The sequence below is a fragment of the Oncorhynchus mykiss genome, chromosome 5 (genome assembly GCF_057628025.1).
Source record: "Oncorhynchus mykiss isolate SJ-2025 chromosome 5, ASM5762802v1, whole genome shotgun sequence".
Lineage (NCBI taxonomy): Eukaryota > Metazoa > Chordata > Actinopteri > Salmoniformes > Salmonidae > Oncorhynchus > Oncorhynchus mykiss.
This window is the reverse complement of record NC_143026.1, coordinates 63478758-63494318: the sequence shown is the minus strand read 5'-3', so window position 1 is coordinate 63494318 and position 15561 is coordinate 63478758. Positions and strand designations below refer to the sequence as shown.

At 42.3% G+C, this 15561-nt stretch overlaps 1 protein-coding gene across 1 annotated transcript in view; it reads right to left on the bottom strand.

The window, feature by feature from the left end:
* Positions 1-4718: 4718 nt before the first annotated feature.
* The window catches only part of LOC110524255 (yjeF N-terminal domain-containing 3), a 159967-nt gene continuing 149124 nt past the window's right edge, over positions 4719-15561 (bottom strand). Inside the window, exons 3-6 of the mRNA XM_021603739.3 lie at positions 12036-12146; positions 9619-9732; positions 9251-9401; positions 4719-5458 (exon numbers count right to left, since the gene is read on the bottom strand). Of these exons, the coding sequence (XP_021459414.1) occupies positions 5262-5458; positions 9251-9401; positions 9619-9732; positions 12036-12146 (573 nt within the window). The 3' untranslated portion in view covers positions 4719-5261. The remainder of the gene's footprint in view (positions 5459-9250; positions 9402-9618; positions 9733-12035; positions 12147-15561) is intronic.

Here is a 15561-nt window from a genome sequence, read left to right as displayed (position 1 = left end):
TTTTGTGCTGGTACCGAAGGTTGTATCCTCTCAGAACAGGTGTGTATATACCTCCAGAATACAGAGAAAACACACTCAGATATTATGATAAAGTGTAATATTATGTGTTTGGGTCCAGAACTGACAGCTATTGTACAGTAAGTAAATGCTCAACTTCAGTGTAGTGTGATTGATGATACCGTAACTAACAAGAGACAGGCCTAACAACTGCCTAACAATAGCAATCAAATTGACCAGAACCAAAAATATACACTGTGGCTTGGTTTTTGTCGTGCTATTTATCAAAACAACTGAAAAGGTTAGTGCTCTCCGGGATCCTTGGGACATTGTTACCCTAAACCCTTACCTAACCCTATCCATTTTAAACGTCAACTTCAATGAGATAATGTCAGATTTGGGACATCCCAAGGATCCCGGATAGTTAACTACACTGAACAAAAATATTATCGCAACATGTAAAATGTTTTGTGCCATGTTTCATGAGCTGGATTAAAAGCTCCCAGAAATGTTGCATATGCACAAAAAAGCTAATTTCTCTCATAATTTTGTGCATTAATTTGTTTACATCCCTGTTAGTGAGCATTTCTCCTTTGCTAAGACGTGTGGCATATCAAGGAGCTGATTAAACAGGGTCTTGACCTGACTGCAGTTTGGTGTCATAACCGACTTCAGTGGGCAAATACTCACCTTCGATGGCCACTGGCACGCTAGAGAAGTGTGCTTCTCACGGATCAATCCTGGTTTCAGCTGTGCTGGGCAGATGGCAGACAGCGTGTATGGTGTCGTGTGGGCGAGCGGTTTGCTGATGTCAACATTGTGAACAGAGTTCCCCATGGTGGCGGTGGGGTGATGGTATGGCAGGCATAAGCTATGCACAACCATACAATTGCATTGTCTATAGCAATTTAAATGCACAGAGATACCTGGATAAGATCCCGAGGCCCATTTTCGTGCCCTTCATCTGCCGCCATTACCTCATGTTTCAGGATCTGTACACGGTCACAGTTCTTCCATGGCCTGCATAATCACCAGACACCCATTGAGCATGTTTGGGATGCTCTGAATTGAAGTGTACAACAGCGTGTTCCAGTTCCCGCTAATATCCAGCAACTTCGCACAGCCATTGAAGAGGAGTGGGACAACATTCCACAGGTCACAATCAACAACCTGCATAAGTCAAATGGTGGTCACAACAGATACTGACTGGTTTTCTGATCCACACCACTACTTTTTTTTAAAGGTGTCTGTGAAATCCATAGATTAGGGCCTAATGAATTCCTGTAAATTGACTGATTTCCTTATAAGAACTGTAAATCAGTAAAATGTTTGACATTTTTGCATGTTGGGTTTATATTTTTATTCAGTATATTTTCCTTGCCTATATTAGCCGGACAGCTGTAGTCATGCCGAGAGTTTTTGAGCTCTTCCATAAACTGTCATGTCGTCTCCCTGTCACAGACCATGCCTTACAGCAGATCTGCACATTGTTTATGTACTGGCAGACAGCATGACAATGCCAGATGGTCAATTTCTGGTTTGGCTTTGTAACTTTAACAACCGCTGATTGCACGATGGAGCGCTGCCAAATAGGGAAGTGGCTTCATACGCCATTCAACAAACACTCACTTCAAAACACACAGAGACATCCTTGTGAGATGGAATGCACTGAATAGTTGCAAATGCATCATTAGCAATTGTAATGATGTTTAGGAATGATTCTGTAAAAGTCCCTCAAGCAGGCAGGATAATTCCATGCAGATCTAGTCTACCCTCACTTAGATGATCTGCCCTTAGTTTCATATCACTGAAATCCAGAGCAGCCTGGTGATGAACTGTATTAGAACATGTATCCTCAATGACATTAGTATTGGTTATTTAAGTGATAATGCCAGAGAAGCCGGTGGGATATACAGTACTGGCACGGGTGTTGTTCGTGGAGGGCCGGCAAACCGTGCTAATATATCCTCCAAACACCAGCTTCGAGGGCATTATCACTTTTATACAAGGTGTTATCAACATATTCAAATAATGATTGACATATTTTCATTAAAATATTTATTTTGATTCATTTATTCAGACTATTTCATCCTTCAGATACAGTCCCGACACAAAGCTAGGGTTGCTACCCAACTCCACTGGTCGTTTGTTCAATCGTTTCGGTTGCCAGAGACGCGACCCAGTCGTTCAGTCTTTTTGTTCTATATTTATGGATGCGACCCAGTCATTCAGTCTAAATGTTCTATTGCCATACTGTCTGGCAATGTTCTTATTCCTTGCTTGCTATCAATCCAACTACGGCTAACTTACAGCCCAGTCAAACAGTGCAGCCAGAATAACAGCAAAGTAGCTGCATTTGTTTAAACTGTTTTCTAAGGACATTTATTTGGAAACATCCATAACAATGAGCCAATGATGCTCGATTTCACCTGGCATAGAAAATGTGCTCTCGTCAGGACACTGTTGTTCAGAGGAGCTAGCCAACACCACAGCTAACACAATCACTTCAAACTGAAGCTGGAATGACTGCAAACTAGCTGCATTTCGTTTTTGTTTTACCTGTTTTCTATTGACATTTTCTTCATATATATATCCATAAAATAATGCTGATTCATGATTTCGACTGGCTGAGAAAAGTCTAGACACTGTCAGAGAGACAGAGGCCGTATCTAGACTTGACAGTTCATGCAGCTTTAGTATTCTGATCATAGAGTTCTGATCATGGAATTCAGAATGCGTCATGCATCTACATCTAAATCTAAATGTGTCTACCGTGTCCATAGTGTGTCCGGATTCCCTTTTCCTGCGCTATATTCAAATGCCAGTATGCATTCTACAAACGGTGGAATAGGCAAAATATGATAACACAACAACGACTGTTGGCAGTAGCTAACTACTGTAGCTAACTTTTGTAGCTAGCCAACAAGCTAGCAAGCAACACTAAAGAGATTGTAAACGGGTTAGGATTTGAGGCTAGCAATCACTTTCCTCACACGCTAGGAACATATTTCCTCCAACGTTGTAATGAATAGGTGCCTCTCGGGCCCAAAGCACAAGTTTTCTGGAGACTTGTGGGAGGAGTACTGATGACCTCGCCCACTGTTTGCGCCATTGATTGCATCCAGACTGAGAAGAAATCTGCACACAATGCATCCATGACCACCTCCTGAAGTGGTCAGCTAGATATGAACACAATCAGAACACAATGCAACTTTGGTGCATATAGACCCGTCTTTTCAATGCGATCTTTGTGTTCTGATAGCAGAAGTTGCATGTAAGTGTCAAGTGTAGACACGACCAAACAGCAAGGTTTATACAAATCTCTGCAATTGAAAACTAATTGCTAGTCTAAAAGAAATGGGAGATAATGTCTAGATGCTTTTTATAGTGGAGATCAAGTTTATAAATTGTCTGGCTGGGCTGATAAGACAGTGGATTGCACATAGAGATGGAACAGAGTAAATAGGCATTTCAACGTCATAGCTTTAGCCGGTGGTAACTTGTGGAATAGACACAATGCAGTTTTAACCAATCTGCGTCCAGGATTAGACCCACCTGTTGTATAATATATCTTAATTCTCTTCCACCCTCTAAAGACTTTGAACTTTTAAAACTTTGAATATCGTTCATTTAACATAAGAAACTTAAATACATTAAAAAGTGTCTCTGAAAATGCAGAGGATCAGAATGAAAAATATGAGGTGTAAATGTTCAGTTGTACTCCAAAAGCCTCTGGGCTCTTTGCTCTTGACAGGTTAACACCAATGTTTATTAAGGGATCAACATTCCAACACTATGACTTCCTACACACGGCGCTAACACTTAGAGGACACTGCAGGGTTTGCTATAAATACACTAGCTCGTACATAAACAGTCCTGTACCCCATTTACATCCCTTCACTGGCTTATTATGAACATGTTTAGAGACAGGTCAAAATGATGAGACATTCCTCATCAACTAATTACCACTACACTGCTTTTTATTTACCAGATTGGTTCCCAAATTTCATTCAGTTGTAAACCAATAAACCAGACAGACACCTTGCTTTACTGTAGCATCCCAAAATATAAAAGGCCTCCCAAATTCATACAGAATATGAAAAAAGGCCTCCTCAAATTCATACAGAATATGAAAAAAGGCCTCCTCAAATTCATGCAGAATATGAAAAAAAGGAAAAGGCCTCTCAAATGGATATGACACAAGTTCTGATTTCACTCCATCGACTCTGGTTTCAGAGAGGAGGGAAAAGATTCACTCCGACTCTGGATTCAGAGAGGAGGTAAATGCTTCAGCATGTCATATAATCTGTTTAATCTCCTGACTGATCTCCTCTAACAATATCTGAGGCTTTGTATGGATTTGCATAGTTTACTGTGTGATCTCTATAGTTATAAAGCATACTGGAAATGTCATCCACCAACACAGTATAGATTCTACCAAGTTTTCACTCCTGTGGAAGATTTAGAGCTCTATTCAATTTGTAATCCACGCTAGAAATATCAAGGTAATTTACGATTGGGTCAACGTATGCCGTGTTTACCGTGAATGTAAGTCTCCGCTAAGGCGGAAAAATGACTTTTCAATTTCAATCACGCTGTACAGTTGAACTTCTGAGATGCGGATTGAATAGAGCCCTTTACTGTCATGATTACCTTTCAATGTTGTCAGCTGTCATCTTTCCTACTTTTCTTACATCGAATCACATAGAAATCAAAACAAATAACGACCAAATTAGATATTTTATTGGACAAAGAGTTAACTCTACAACTGCCAATCAATGAACAGGTGTTACTTGGATTAAGGAAATGCAGTAGTGTCGACTGAATCAAATCAAATAAAAAACAGCTGATCGAAAGTACAGTTCTGTAACCCAAAAATCAAACATTCTTCAATAAAATAAAATAAACTAAAAAAATAGCACTTAAGTCGAGGGTTGCATTCATCAGTTGAGGCTGTGGGAGAAAGAACATCTTGAAACTATGCTAAGAAGATATCACAAAAAGGAGAATGTCGCAACTCACATGGAAACTCCTCAAACCATTTCCAAAACAGACATACAACTCAGACCACCCACAGATTCTAAATATCATCTTTCTATTGTATATGAGTGGATTCTGGCTAAGGCGCAACCTCCTTTAGTCTACATCCATTGGAGAGATGGCACATGAACGATAAAGCACAGTAACAATCTATAAAATACAAAACATGTAAATATATTATCCATATTTATCCAAAATGAGGACTGCAGGGTGTACTGTAGATGTTACAGTTCTATAAGACAGTCTGTGCCTGGGTATTCTGGCAGGTTCAGATCGTATTTCTTTTGGATGTCATAAGGCAGGAAGCGTCCTGCTAAGAAGTGCTTCCCCGAGAAGCTGGTGGCGCACTTCTTTGGTGCCGTGAGCGAGATGAGGACGTCTGGATTGATCCCATCTGAGGTCACCTGGTCCACATCCCAACCTTTGACAGACAAACGATGATCATCATTTAAATTCCACCTCCATAGTTCGAGCAACAAATCGGTTGACATCTACTGGCTAAATGTCATGTGACATAACAGCAAGGAGAGAGTGAGTATCTCACTTGATCTTCTCCTTTCAACTTTAAATGGGCATGTTACATCTTACAGATGAGAAACCTGCTGGCTAGCAGCATTCCAAAGCAAAAGAAATGGGGAGAGGGTATGATGTAATGGACAGAGCCAGATGCCAAATAGATGTACTACACTAAGCTACATGCTTTACTGTCTCAGTCCATCCAGGTTGACCTTTACCACTCCTAGCTCGACAGTGTTGAGGTTGACTTGAGGTTGATCTGACGAAACCTATTGCAGTTGCAAATGTGGTTGTGTATTGTGGTACATGTACAGGCTTTTCTTTTTTATGACTAATTCATGTTTAGCTCAGAGGTAAACCCTGTTTTGGGCAGTTTTCTGTACATCTGTGCACCATTGGCAAATGTTGGGTGTACAGCATACTGTACAGTGCCTTGCAAAAGTATCCAGACCCCTTGGATTTCTTCACATTTTATTGTGTTATAAAGTGAATATGTTGTTTATTTTTGGGTGGGGGGGTTAATACAAATGAAATAACTAAAATATAGTTGTTGTATAAGTATTCATCTCCCTGAGTCAATACATGTTAGAAACACCTTTCACATCAATTACAGCTGTCAGTCTTCTTGGGTACATCTATAAAAAAAACTGTCTTTCTGCCCCTGAACAAGACAGTTAACCCACTGTTCCTCGGTAGGCCGTCATTGTAAACAAGAATAAAAACTGACTTGCCTAGTTAAATAAAGGTGAAATTAAAATGTAAAAATAGATTTTCAAGCAGATTTCAGTCAAAACTGTAACTTGGCCACTCAAGAACATACATATTTCTAAAAATGATTTACATTTTTCTATTATCTGCCGAAATTGTTGCAACCCCTATTACTAGCCTGTTCAACCTCTCTTTCGTATCGTCTGAGTTTCCCAAAGATTGGAAAGCTGCCGCGGTCATCCCCCTCTTCAAAGGGGGTGACACTAGACCCAAACTACTACAGACCTATCCTACCCTGTCTTTCTAAGGTCTTCGAAAGCCAAGTTAACAAACAGATTACCAACCATTTCAAATCCCACCGTACCTTCTCCGCTATGCAATCTGGTTTCAGAGCTGGTCATGGGCACCTCAGCCACGCTCAAGGTTCTAAACGACATCATAACCGCCATCGATAAGAGACATTACTGTGCAGCCGTATTCATCGACCTGGCCAAGGCTTTCGACTCTGTCAATCACCACATTCTTATTGGCAGACTCAACAGCCTGGGTTTCTCAAATGATTGCCTCACCTGGTTTACCAACTACTTCTCTGATAGAGTTCAGTGTGTCAAATCGGAGGGCCTGTTGTCCAGACCTCTGGCAGTCTCTATGGGGGTGCCACAGGGTTCAATTTTCGGGCCGACTCTCTTCTCTGTATATATCAATGATGTTGCTCTTGCTGCTGGTGATTCTCTGATACACCTCTACGCAGATGACACCATTCTGTATACTTCTGGCCCTTCTTTGGACACTGTGTTAACTAACCTCCAGACGAGCTTCAATGCCATACAACTCTCCTTCCGTGACCTCCAACTGCTCTTAAATGCAAGTAAAACTAAATGCATGCTATTCAACCGATCACTGCCCGCACCTGCTCGCCCGTCCAGCATCACTACTCTGGACAGCTCTGACTTAGAATACGTGGACAACTACAAATACCTAGGTGTCTGGTTAGACTGTAAACTCTCCTTCCAGACTCACATTAACCATCTCCAATCCAAAATTAAATCTAGAATCAGCTTCCTATATAGCAACAAAGCATCCTTCACTCATGCTGCCAAACATACCCTCATAAAACTGACCATCCTACCGATCCTCGACTTTGGTGATGTCATCTATAGAATAGCCTCCAACACTCTACTCAACAAACTGGATGCAGTCTATCACAGTGCCATCCGTTTTGTGACCAAAGCCCCATACACTACCCACCATTGCGACCTGTATGCTCTCGTTGGTTGGCCCTCGCTTCATACTCGTCGCCAAACCCACTGGCTACAGGTTATCTACAAGTCTCTGCTAGGTAAAGCCCCACCTTATCTCAGCTCACTGGTCACCATAGTAGCACCCACTCGTAGTACGCGCTCCAGCAGGTATATCTCACTGGTCACCCCCAAAGCCAATTCCTCCTTTGGTCGTCTTTCCTTCCAGTTCTCTGCTGCCAATGACTGGAACTAACTGCAAAAATCTCTGAAGCTGGAGACTCATATCTCCCTCACTAGCTTTAAGCGCCAGCTGTCAGAGCAGCTCACAGATCACTGCACCTGTACATAGATGGGCTGTTTACAGATGGGCTATCTACCTACCTCATCCCCATACTGTATTTATTTATTTATTTTGCTCCTTTGCACCCCAGTATCTCTACTTGCACATCTACCATTCCAGTGTTTTAATTGCTATATTGTAATTACTTCGCCACCATGGCCTATTTATTGCCTTAACTCCCTTATCTTACCTCATTTGCACTCACTGTATATATACTTTTTATTTTCTTTTACTGTATTATTGACTATGTTTTGTTTATTCCATGTGTAAGTCTATGTTGTTGTATGTGTCGAATTGCTGTGCTTCATATTGGCCAGGTCGCAGTTGCAAATGAGAACTTGTTCTCAACTAGCCTACCTGGTTAAATAAAGGTGAAATTAAAATAAAAAAATAATAAAATAAATGTTCTTCTTGGTAGGCAACTCCAGTGTAGATTTTGCCATTTGTTGTAGGTTATTGTCCTGCTGAATTCCTCTCGCAGTCTCTTGTATAAAGCAGACCGAAGCAGGTTTTCCTCTAGGATTTTGCCTGTGCTTAGCTCCATCCCGTTTCTTTTCATCCTGAAAAACTCCCCAATATTTGCAGAGGTCAAGCATACCCATACCATGATGCAGCCACCACCATGCTTGAAAATAAGGAGGCAGTTACTCAGTGATCTGCTGTGTTGGATTTGTCCCAAACATGTGGCGTTACATTTAGACCAAAAAGTGTATTCCTTTGCTGTATTTTTTCCCCAGTATTACTTTACATACAAGATGCATGTTTTGGAATATTCTGTATATTTGTATTCTTCTTTTCACTCTGTCATTTAGGTCATTATTGTGGAGCCACTCCAATGTTGTTGATCCATCCTCAGTTTTCTCCCATCACAGCCATTGAACTCTGTAGTTGTTTTAAAATCACCAATGGCTTCATGGTAACATCCCTTAGCAGTTTCATTCCTGTCCTGCAGCTCGGTTCAAAGGGGATGACTATCTTCGATGTGTCTGGGTGGTTTATTATATAATCCACACTTGACCATGTTTAAAGAGATATTCAATGTCTGATGTGTTATTGTTTACCCATCTACCAATCACGCCCCTTCTTCATGAGGCTTTTGAAAAGCTCCCTGGTCTTTGTAATTTAATCTATGTTTGAAATTCAATACTTGACTGAGGAAGTCAAATTTGACTCCTGAACTAATTTAGGCTTGCTTAAACAAACGGGCTGAATACTTATGCAATGACTATTTTTTTCTATAAAAAATACAATTGAAATGTTCTTCCACTTTGATATAACAGTATATAATGTATTTGTCTTGAACCAAAAAAATGACATACATTTTAATCCCAGTTGGTAACACAATAAAATGTGATGAAATCCAAGGGGTCTGAATACTTTTGAAAGGCACTGTAGCTCTCAGCCTTACCTGAGGGCATGTCCACACTGGCGATGGGGATCTTGACCTGCTTGAGGGTGACTAGGATGCCAGCATAGGGCTCCTTCACGTCTGTGTGGTCAGTCTCTGGCCCCAGGATGGCATCGATCACCAGGTTATAGGCATCGTTGATCAGCTGCACCTGAACACACAACCCAAACTCTGATCAATATCTAGAAAAGAGCTCTACATTATTCTCCCAGCTCCAGCAAGCTCAGCCGGGGCCAAATCCTACAGTGAGAATCAGGTGCTCAACTCATGGTGCACTTGCATAAATCAGTTACATTTGCAAATGTCAAGCTTAATTCAAGGATGAATGTGTCTAGAAATGTCTTATAGTCCTTTGTGATGTTGCTCACCTCTGTTGGGAGATAGGAGAGGAATGGGATGTCCATCTTCTCACACTGAACTGTGAAGTCCTGATGAATGGTGTTAGGAGTGCGTTTGGGATAGTAGATGGTGGGCTCGTACTCCTTTTGGAAGGAAGGAGAGAGGCGAGAGCGAGAGGGGAGAAAGAGGGGGAGGGAGAGCGAGCGAGGGAGGGGTAGGTAAAGAGCGAGAGCGAGCGAGAGAGAGAATGACAGAGAGGCACTGCAAGTATATCAAAATGAAGTATAGCAATGAATACATGCCCTCTAACAAGGAGAACATTTATGAGAGGATGTACACGTTGCTGTTTTTCCTGCCCTCTCTCTAGTCTGTCTGTGTATAGTAAATCAGGGCTGGATAGATAAAGACTGACAAGACTCCCCTCTGATTAGCACAGCACTGTAGGCCTCTAGCTCTCAGGTCTGGAGGATGACTGAATTAGACCTCCATGGTTAATGATAGACGTTTAGGGAAAGCCAGACACCTGTGGCTTGTGTTGTTAAACAATGGACACCCGTGATCTCCACTGCTAATGGACTTCAATCCCAGCAATTAATAGTCTATGTGAAAGGGCCTCAGTGTGCTGCTGCTGTGCTTTCAGTGGAAGGCCTGGCTGGTTAGATGGTTGCGAAAGGAGGAGGTACTGTAAACTAGGCAGTGAGAGGTTCAGGTCTCTCCATCTCTGCCTAACTGGCCCTGGTCAGATTCAGATGGGGAAGTGGTCTGTCACTCCAGACGTCAGTCCACACGCTCCTGAGAGACATTAAACCAATCAGACTTCAACATCGGGCCAGAGAGAGAGATGTCCCCTCTGGGTTGGCAGTGACCCCTCTGTGAACCCCTAGTGCCCTGACCTAGAAGAGGTTACATCATCAACGTCAGACAGACGTACCTCAGGGACGGAGGCACCGTCAGGATGCTCTCTAGCGTCAACAAGCGTCATGGATCAGGAATACAGGAGACATGAGGCCTATGACCACAGGTTACAGACAGGTCACAAGCCTTTTCCTGTTGATGTTAAGCATTCCCGATATTGAACTCCCTCTCCCTGAAGGCTAGGATTCTGGGTTGGCCATGAAGGAGCATCATCCCTTTAGTCACAGTCTGTTGAGATTCACGTGGTTTTGTCAAATTGGAAACAAAGACCACATTGTTGAATCTCGGGGATTCATGTGTCATGTGATAAACAACTTGATTCTTTCAGACGTTGAGGCCAAGGTGTTTTTTAGAAACATAAAATAACCACATAATGTTCTGAAAGAACTGTGGAACATCGTGTGCATCCTCCCTTGCGTGAACAACAAGCTGGACTAACGTTCACGGTCATAATTAATCATATTCAGACAGAATCTGACAAAAATGAACTTTGACTCTTGGAATATTTGTCTTTTCCATATGCAATGTTTTGGTTTGACATTTAACAGTGGAATGAACCAAGGATGCATGCCAAACACACGCTAGCTCGGTGAACACGGACGACCAGCTCAGGGCCGCGGTGCAAATCAGTCCGGCTTAGTTCATTTGCTCCGGGGCTAAATAGTCAGCTACTCTCTGTTTAATCGAATCTACAGTTCCCAGATCAGAGCGAAAGACTATGGTCTTATCTGCTGCGGTGCACTGCCTCTAAAACCTGAACTAGCAAATCCTGCAGGGAATAAGAGTAATGCCACGGTCAGGGATTCATCGACCGATGATACGTTTTCTTTGGATCAAAGTTATGTGGAAATGCTTTATGCATTCCTGGGATCCTGGTGTAAAATATATCCGTGTGTTGACCCCAGGCCCAGTCGCTGCCCCGAAAACTTCACAGACAGTCATCTTACAACTTTAACAGATTCTGTCAACATGGTTTTAATCATAGATATTGACACTTCATAAATCTGGCATCGCAGACACATATGGAGACGTTATATAGATACATTTCGTTCCAAGGCAGGGAAACCAAAGCACGTCTATGGTTTCCATCACATAGAATAAAGATGGTAGATTTTCCTCAGTACATCACTGGTAAATCCTTGTTTAGATTGTTTTTAGTTAGTGTAATCGTCTGTAATATTGCAATTAATGAATTTACACCACAGAACAGCATTATCCACAGTCATGCAAACTAATGTGACCATGACATCATGTTACATTACCGCTGCCAACTGTAACCAGACAGTATTTAACGAGGGTAACGGTATTTAATGAGGGTCACAATGAAATGATGTCATTGACATTTTCAATCCCGTAATGGATCAATTAATCATGACTCAGATTACTATTTATGGGAGTTTAAATGAAAATCTCCTAATACTGCAATTAAACCCAGTGAACCATTTGTTAACTTCTAACTATTTTCTGATATTGTCCACATGGCCATGTGTGTGTGATGCCTGGCGGGTGAAGTCTATTGTGGTATACTTACGAATATGCGCAGGTGGCGGGCACACACCAGGCCGATGGAGCCATTCTGGTCAGGACCACAGACCACCAACACTGTCGGCTGCTTCTTAGCCAGGGAGGTCAGAGGAAAGGCCTGGAGGGAGGTGATTGAGTGAGTGACGGATAGAGGGAGGGAGGGAGACAGAGAGTGAGACAGACATCACCAACTAGCCTAACAGACTCATTGTCCAGTGGATGGGTCATTCTATCCGCGAGGCTGACCTTCCATCACTGTCAGAGACTCTCTCCTTCGCGTGCCAGGAAGTCCATGCCATGGCCAGGGGAAATGCCACCCAGGTCTTTTTTTAAAGACAGACAGCCCAAAACTCATTTTAAATAACCCTGACAGGAATGGAAACAATACCAGAGGCGGACGCCGCAGGATGCTCCCTTTAAACAACACACTACTTTTCATCAGGCCTGAGCCATGAGTTTCCCCACTAGGCCACTGGCATCTCCACCTCTCTGTTTTACAGGGGCACAGCACATATCCCAGTAAATCCCCTCACACGTCCTTAAAATGAGGCAGCAGGTCTCTAACACTTTCCTGTTGACTTAAGTGGTCTAATCTTCCTCCTCACGCTAGTGGAGGCTGGTGCGAGGAGCAATAGGAGGACAGGCTTATTGTAATGGCTGGAATGGGATAAATGGAACAGGGAGACAAACGTGTGGTTTCCATATGTTTGATGTGTTCAATACCGTTCCATTCCAGCCATTATAATGTGCCCATCCTCCTATAGCTTCTCCCACCATCCTCCTCTGCTTCACACACACCTAAATAGAACCAGTGGGGGAGTGAATCATGTAGCTAGTGTTGCTAGCTACATCACAGCCAAGAGTGTCTCACCTCACCCCGCAACGCCTTCACCAAACCAAATGTTGGGTAAAGGCCACTATAACCGGAACTCTAAATGGAGAGGTACATTACAGTGCAACAAATGGAGCCGTACTCTAATTGCAGTATTCAATTAACACAGACTTGAAAGCATTAATTACAGTAATGATGCTGGGAGAGGGGAGACAGCAGCCATTTTCTCTAACATAAATATTCTGTCTGGGAGCAGATACACTCTAAATTAGATGGAAGAAGGATGGTAATGACAGCTCAGGCCAATGAGTCGGAAGCGAGAGATAGGCTCCATTTTCTTATCTGCGTGGCTGAAACAGTTTCCTGGTGTATCTCCCACTGTGCAACAGGATTTTGGTGTGTGTGTCTCGATGTGATGACACCCTCTCTGACCTGTTCCCCTGAGGTAAATGCTAAGGCTAATAAGCACAATATAATGACCGGCCATCTTTGATAGGAGTGGAAGTGGCATTCAATATGAACATACTGTGCAGTGGGAAGCCCGAGTGCCTTTTACAGCAGCATCCTGTCTCATCTTATCGCACCTTGTTTTAAGATTAGGATTTTTGCAATAACAGAGGGATTAAAGATGTCAATAATGCACATCCAGTGGGAAACCAGAAAAGGCTAGTTTTAGAGAAGCACGGTAAACAGAGAAGCCAAACCCAGACCAGGTTATCTGTTAGGGCCCTTCTGCCCAAACCCAGACCAGGTTATCTGTTAGGGCCCTTCTGCCCAAACCCAGACCAGGTTATCTGTTAGGGCCCTTCTGCCCAAACCCAGACCAGGTTATCTGTTAGGGCCCTTCTGCCCAAACCCAGACCAGGTTATCTGTTAGGGCCCTTCTGCCCAAACCAGGTTATCTGTTAGGGCCCTTCTGCCCAGCTCCTGGCTTCTATCTGGAGGAATGCTAATACAGTGCATTTGGAAAGTATTCAAACCCTTTGATTTTTTTTCCACATTTTGTTATGTTACAGCCTTAATCATTTTTTTTTAAACAATTATAATAATTACAAATCTCATCAATTTATCCACAATACCCCATCATGACAAAGCGAAAACAGGTTACCTTATTTACATCAGTATTCAGACCCTTTGCTATGAGACTCAAAATTGAGCTCAGGTGCATCCTGTTTCATGATTTGGAAAGGCACACACTTGTCTATATAAGGTCCCACAGTTGACAGTGCATGTCAGAGCAAAAACCAAGCCATGAGGTCATAGGAATTGTCCGTAGAGCTCTGAGACAGGATTGTGTTGATGCACAGATCTGGGGAAGGGTACAAAAAAAAAATTCTGCAGCATTTAAGGTCCCCAAGAACACAGTGGCCTCCATCATTCTTAAATGGAAGAAGTTTGGAACAACCAAGACTCTTCCTAGAGCTGGCCGCCCGGCCAAACTGAGCATCAGGGGAGAAGAGGAAGGAAGTGACAAAGAACCCTGATGGTCACTCTGACAGAGCTCCAGAGTTCCTCTGTGGAGATGGGAAAACCTTCCAGAAGGACCACCATCTCTGCAGTACTCCACCAATCAGGTCTTTATGGTAGAGTTGCCAGACGGAAAACATTACTCAGTAAAAGACACACGACAGCCTGCTTGGAGTTTGCAAAAAGGCACCTGAAGGCCAGGCACCACAGGCTAATAGGGATGTTTTATTTATAAAACATTTTAAATATGCTAATAGGCAAGCCCTCCTTAAAAATGGCGCTAACATGCTATTCAACACATTGCTTCAAGGCAGGTTTTTTGTTTTATTGTGTTAAGACACTCAATGGTCAGACTTTTACAGATCAGTTTATCAAAATATTGTCATTTCATTTAACTATTCCAAAAATCTCGTCACATGTATAACGGATGCATATTTTGAATATATTTACACATAAAATGACACTTAAAATAAAAAGGACACAAGATAAATAAAAAAAAAGCCTATAAGACCTAAGACCCTGTGTGTGGAATAATGTAAATGCACGTCCTTTGAAGCCTGATAAAAATGAATTGGCGCAGGGGGAACATGTCATTTTTAGAAAATGGTTGATAAAGATAGGCTAATGCAATTAAAATGTACTTTCCATAAATATGACCATTTATGACACATTAAACTCTTATGTATAAATATCTTCTAAACGGACAAATAAACATCAAATATACATTTGACAGATACATTAGCATATTTGATACATTTGTTTCAAGCAATAGAGCATATTGTTTGAATACTGGTCTGTTGGGCAGTTTTGGGCAAATTCTCATATCAGTGCTCAATTTGTCACATACAAGGATTTTTGTATGGCTGTTGAAATGTGCAGAACATTAATCAGCTATGCCTGCCCCATATGTAAGGCCCTCTTTGAGTTGTTGCTGGTGCAGCTTTACTCTCTTGACTGTGTCATGGGACCTGCGCCTACGCTTGGCACACTCCATTGAAGAAAAGTCAGCTCTCGCAACATGCCTTGCATCCTCCTCTCTGATTGCTTCCAGTGTCACCAATGTGCTGTCAAGCCACAATTTGTTCATCACATTTGATATAGCAGTGGCTCCCTCATTGAACGTGGTTACTGCCATACTGCCTGCTCCGTCAATGTGACTTTTGCCCACAAAGACTGTGTGATATGGTTGCGATGCCCCAAAACTGAGTTCAGAGAACCATTTGCATTCTGGGTT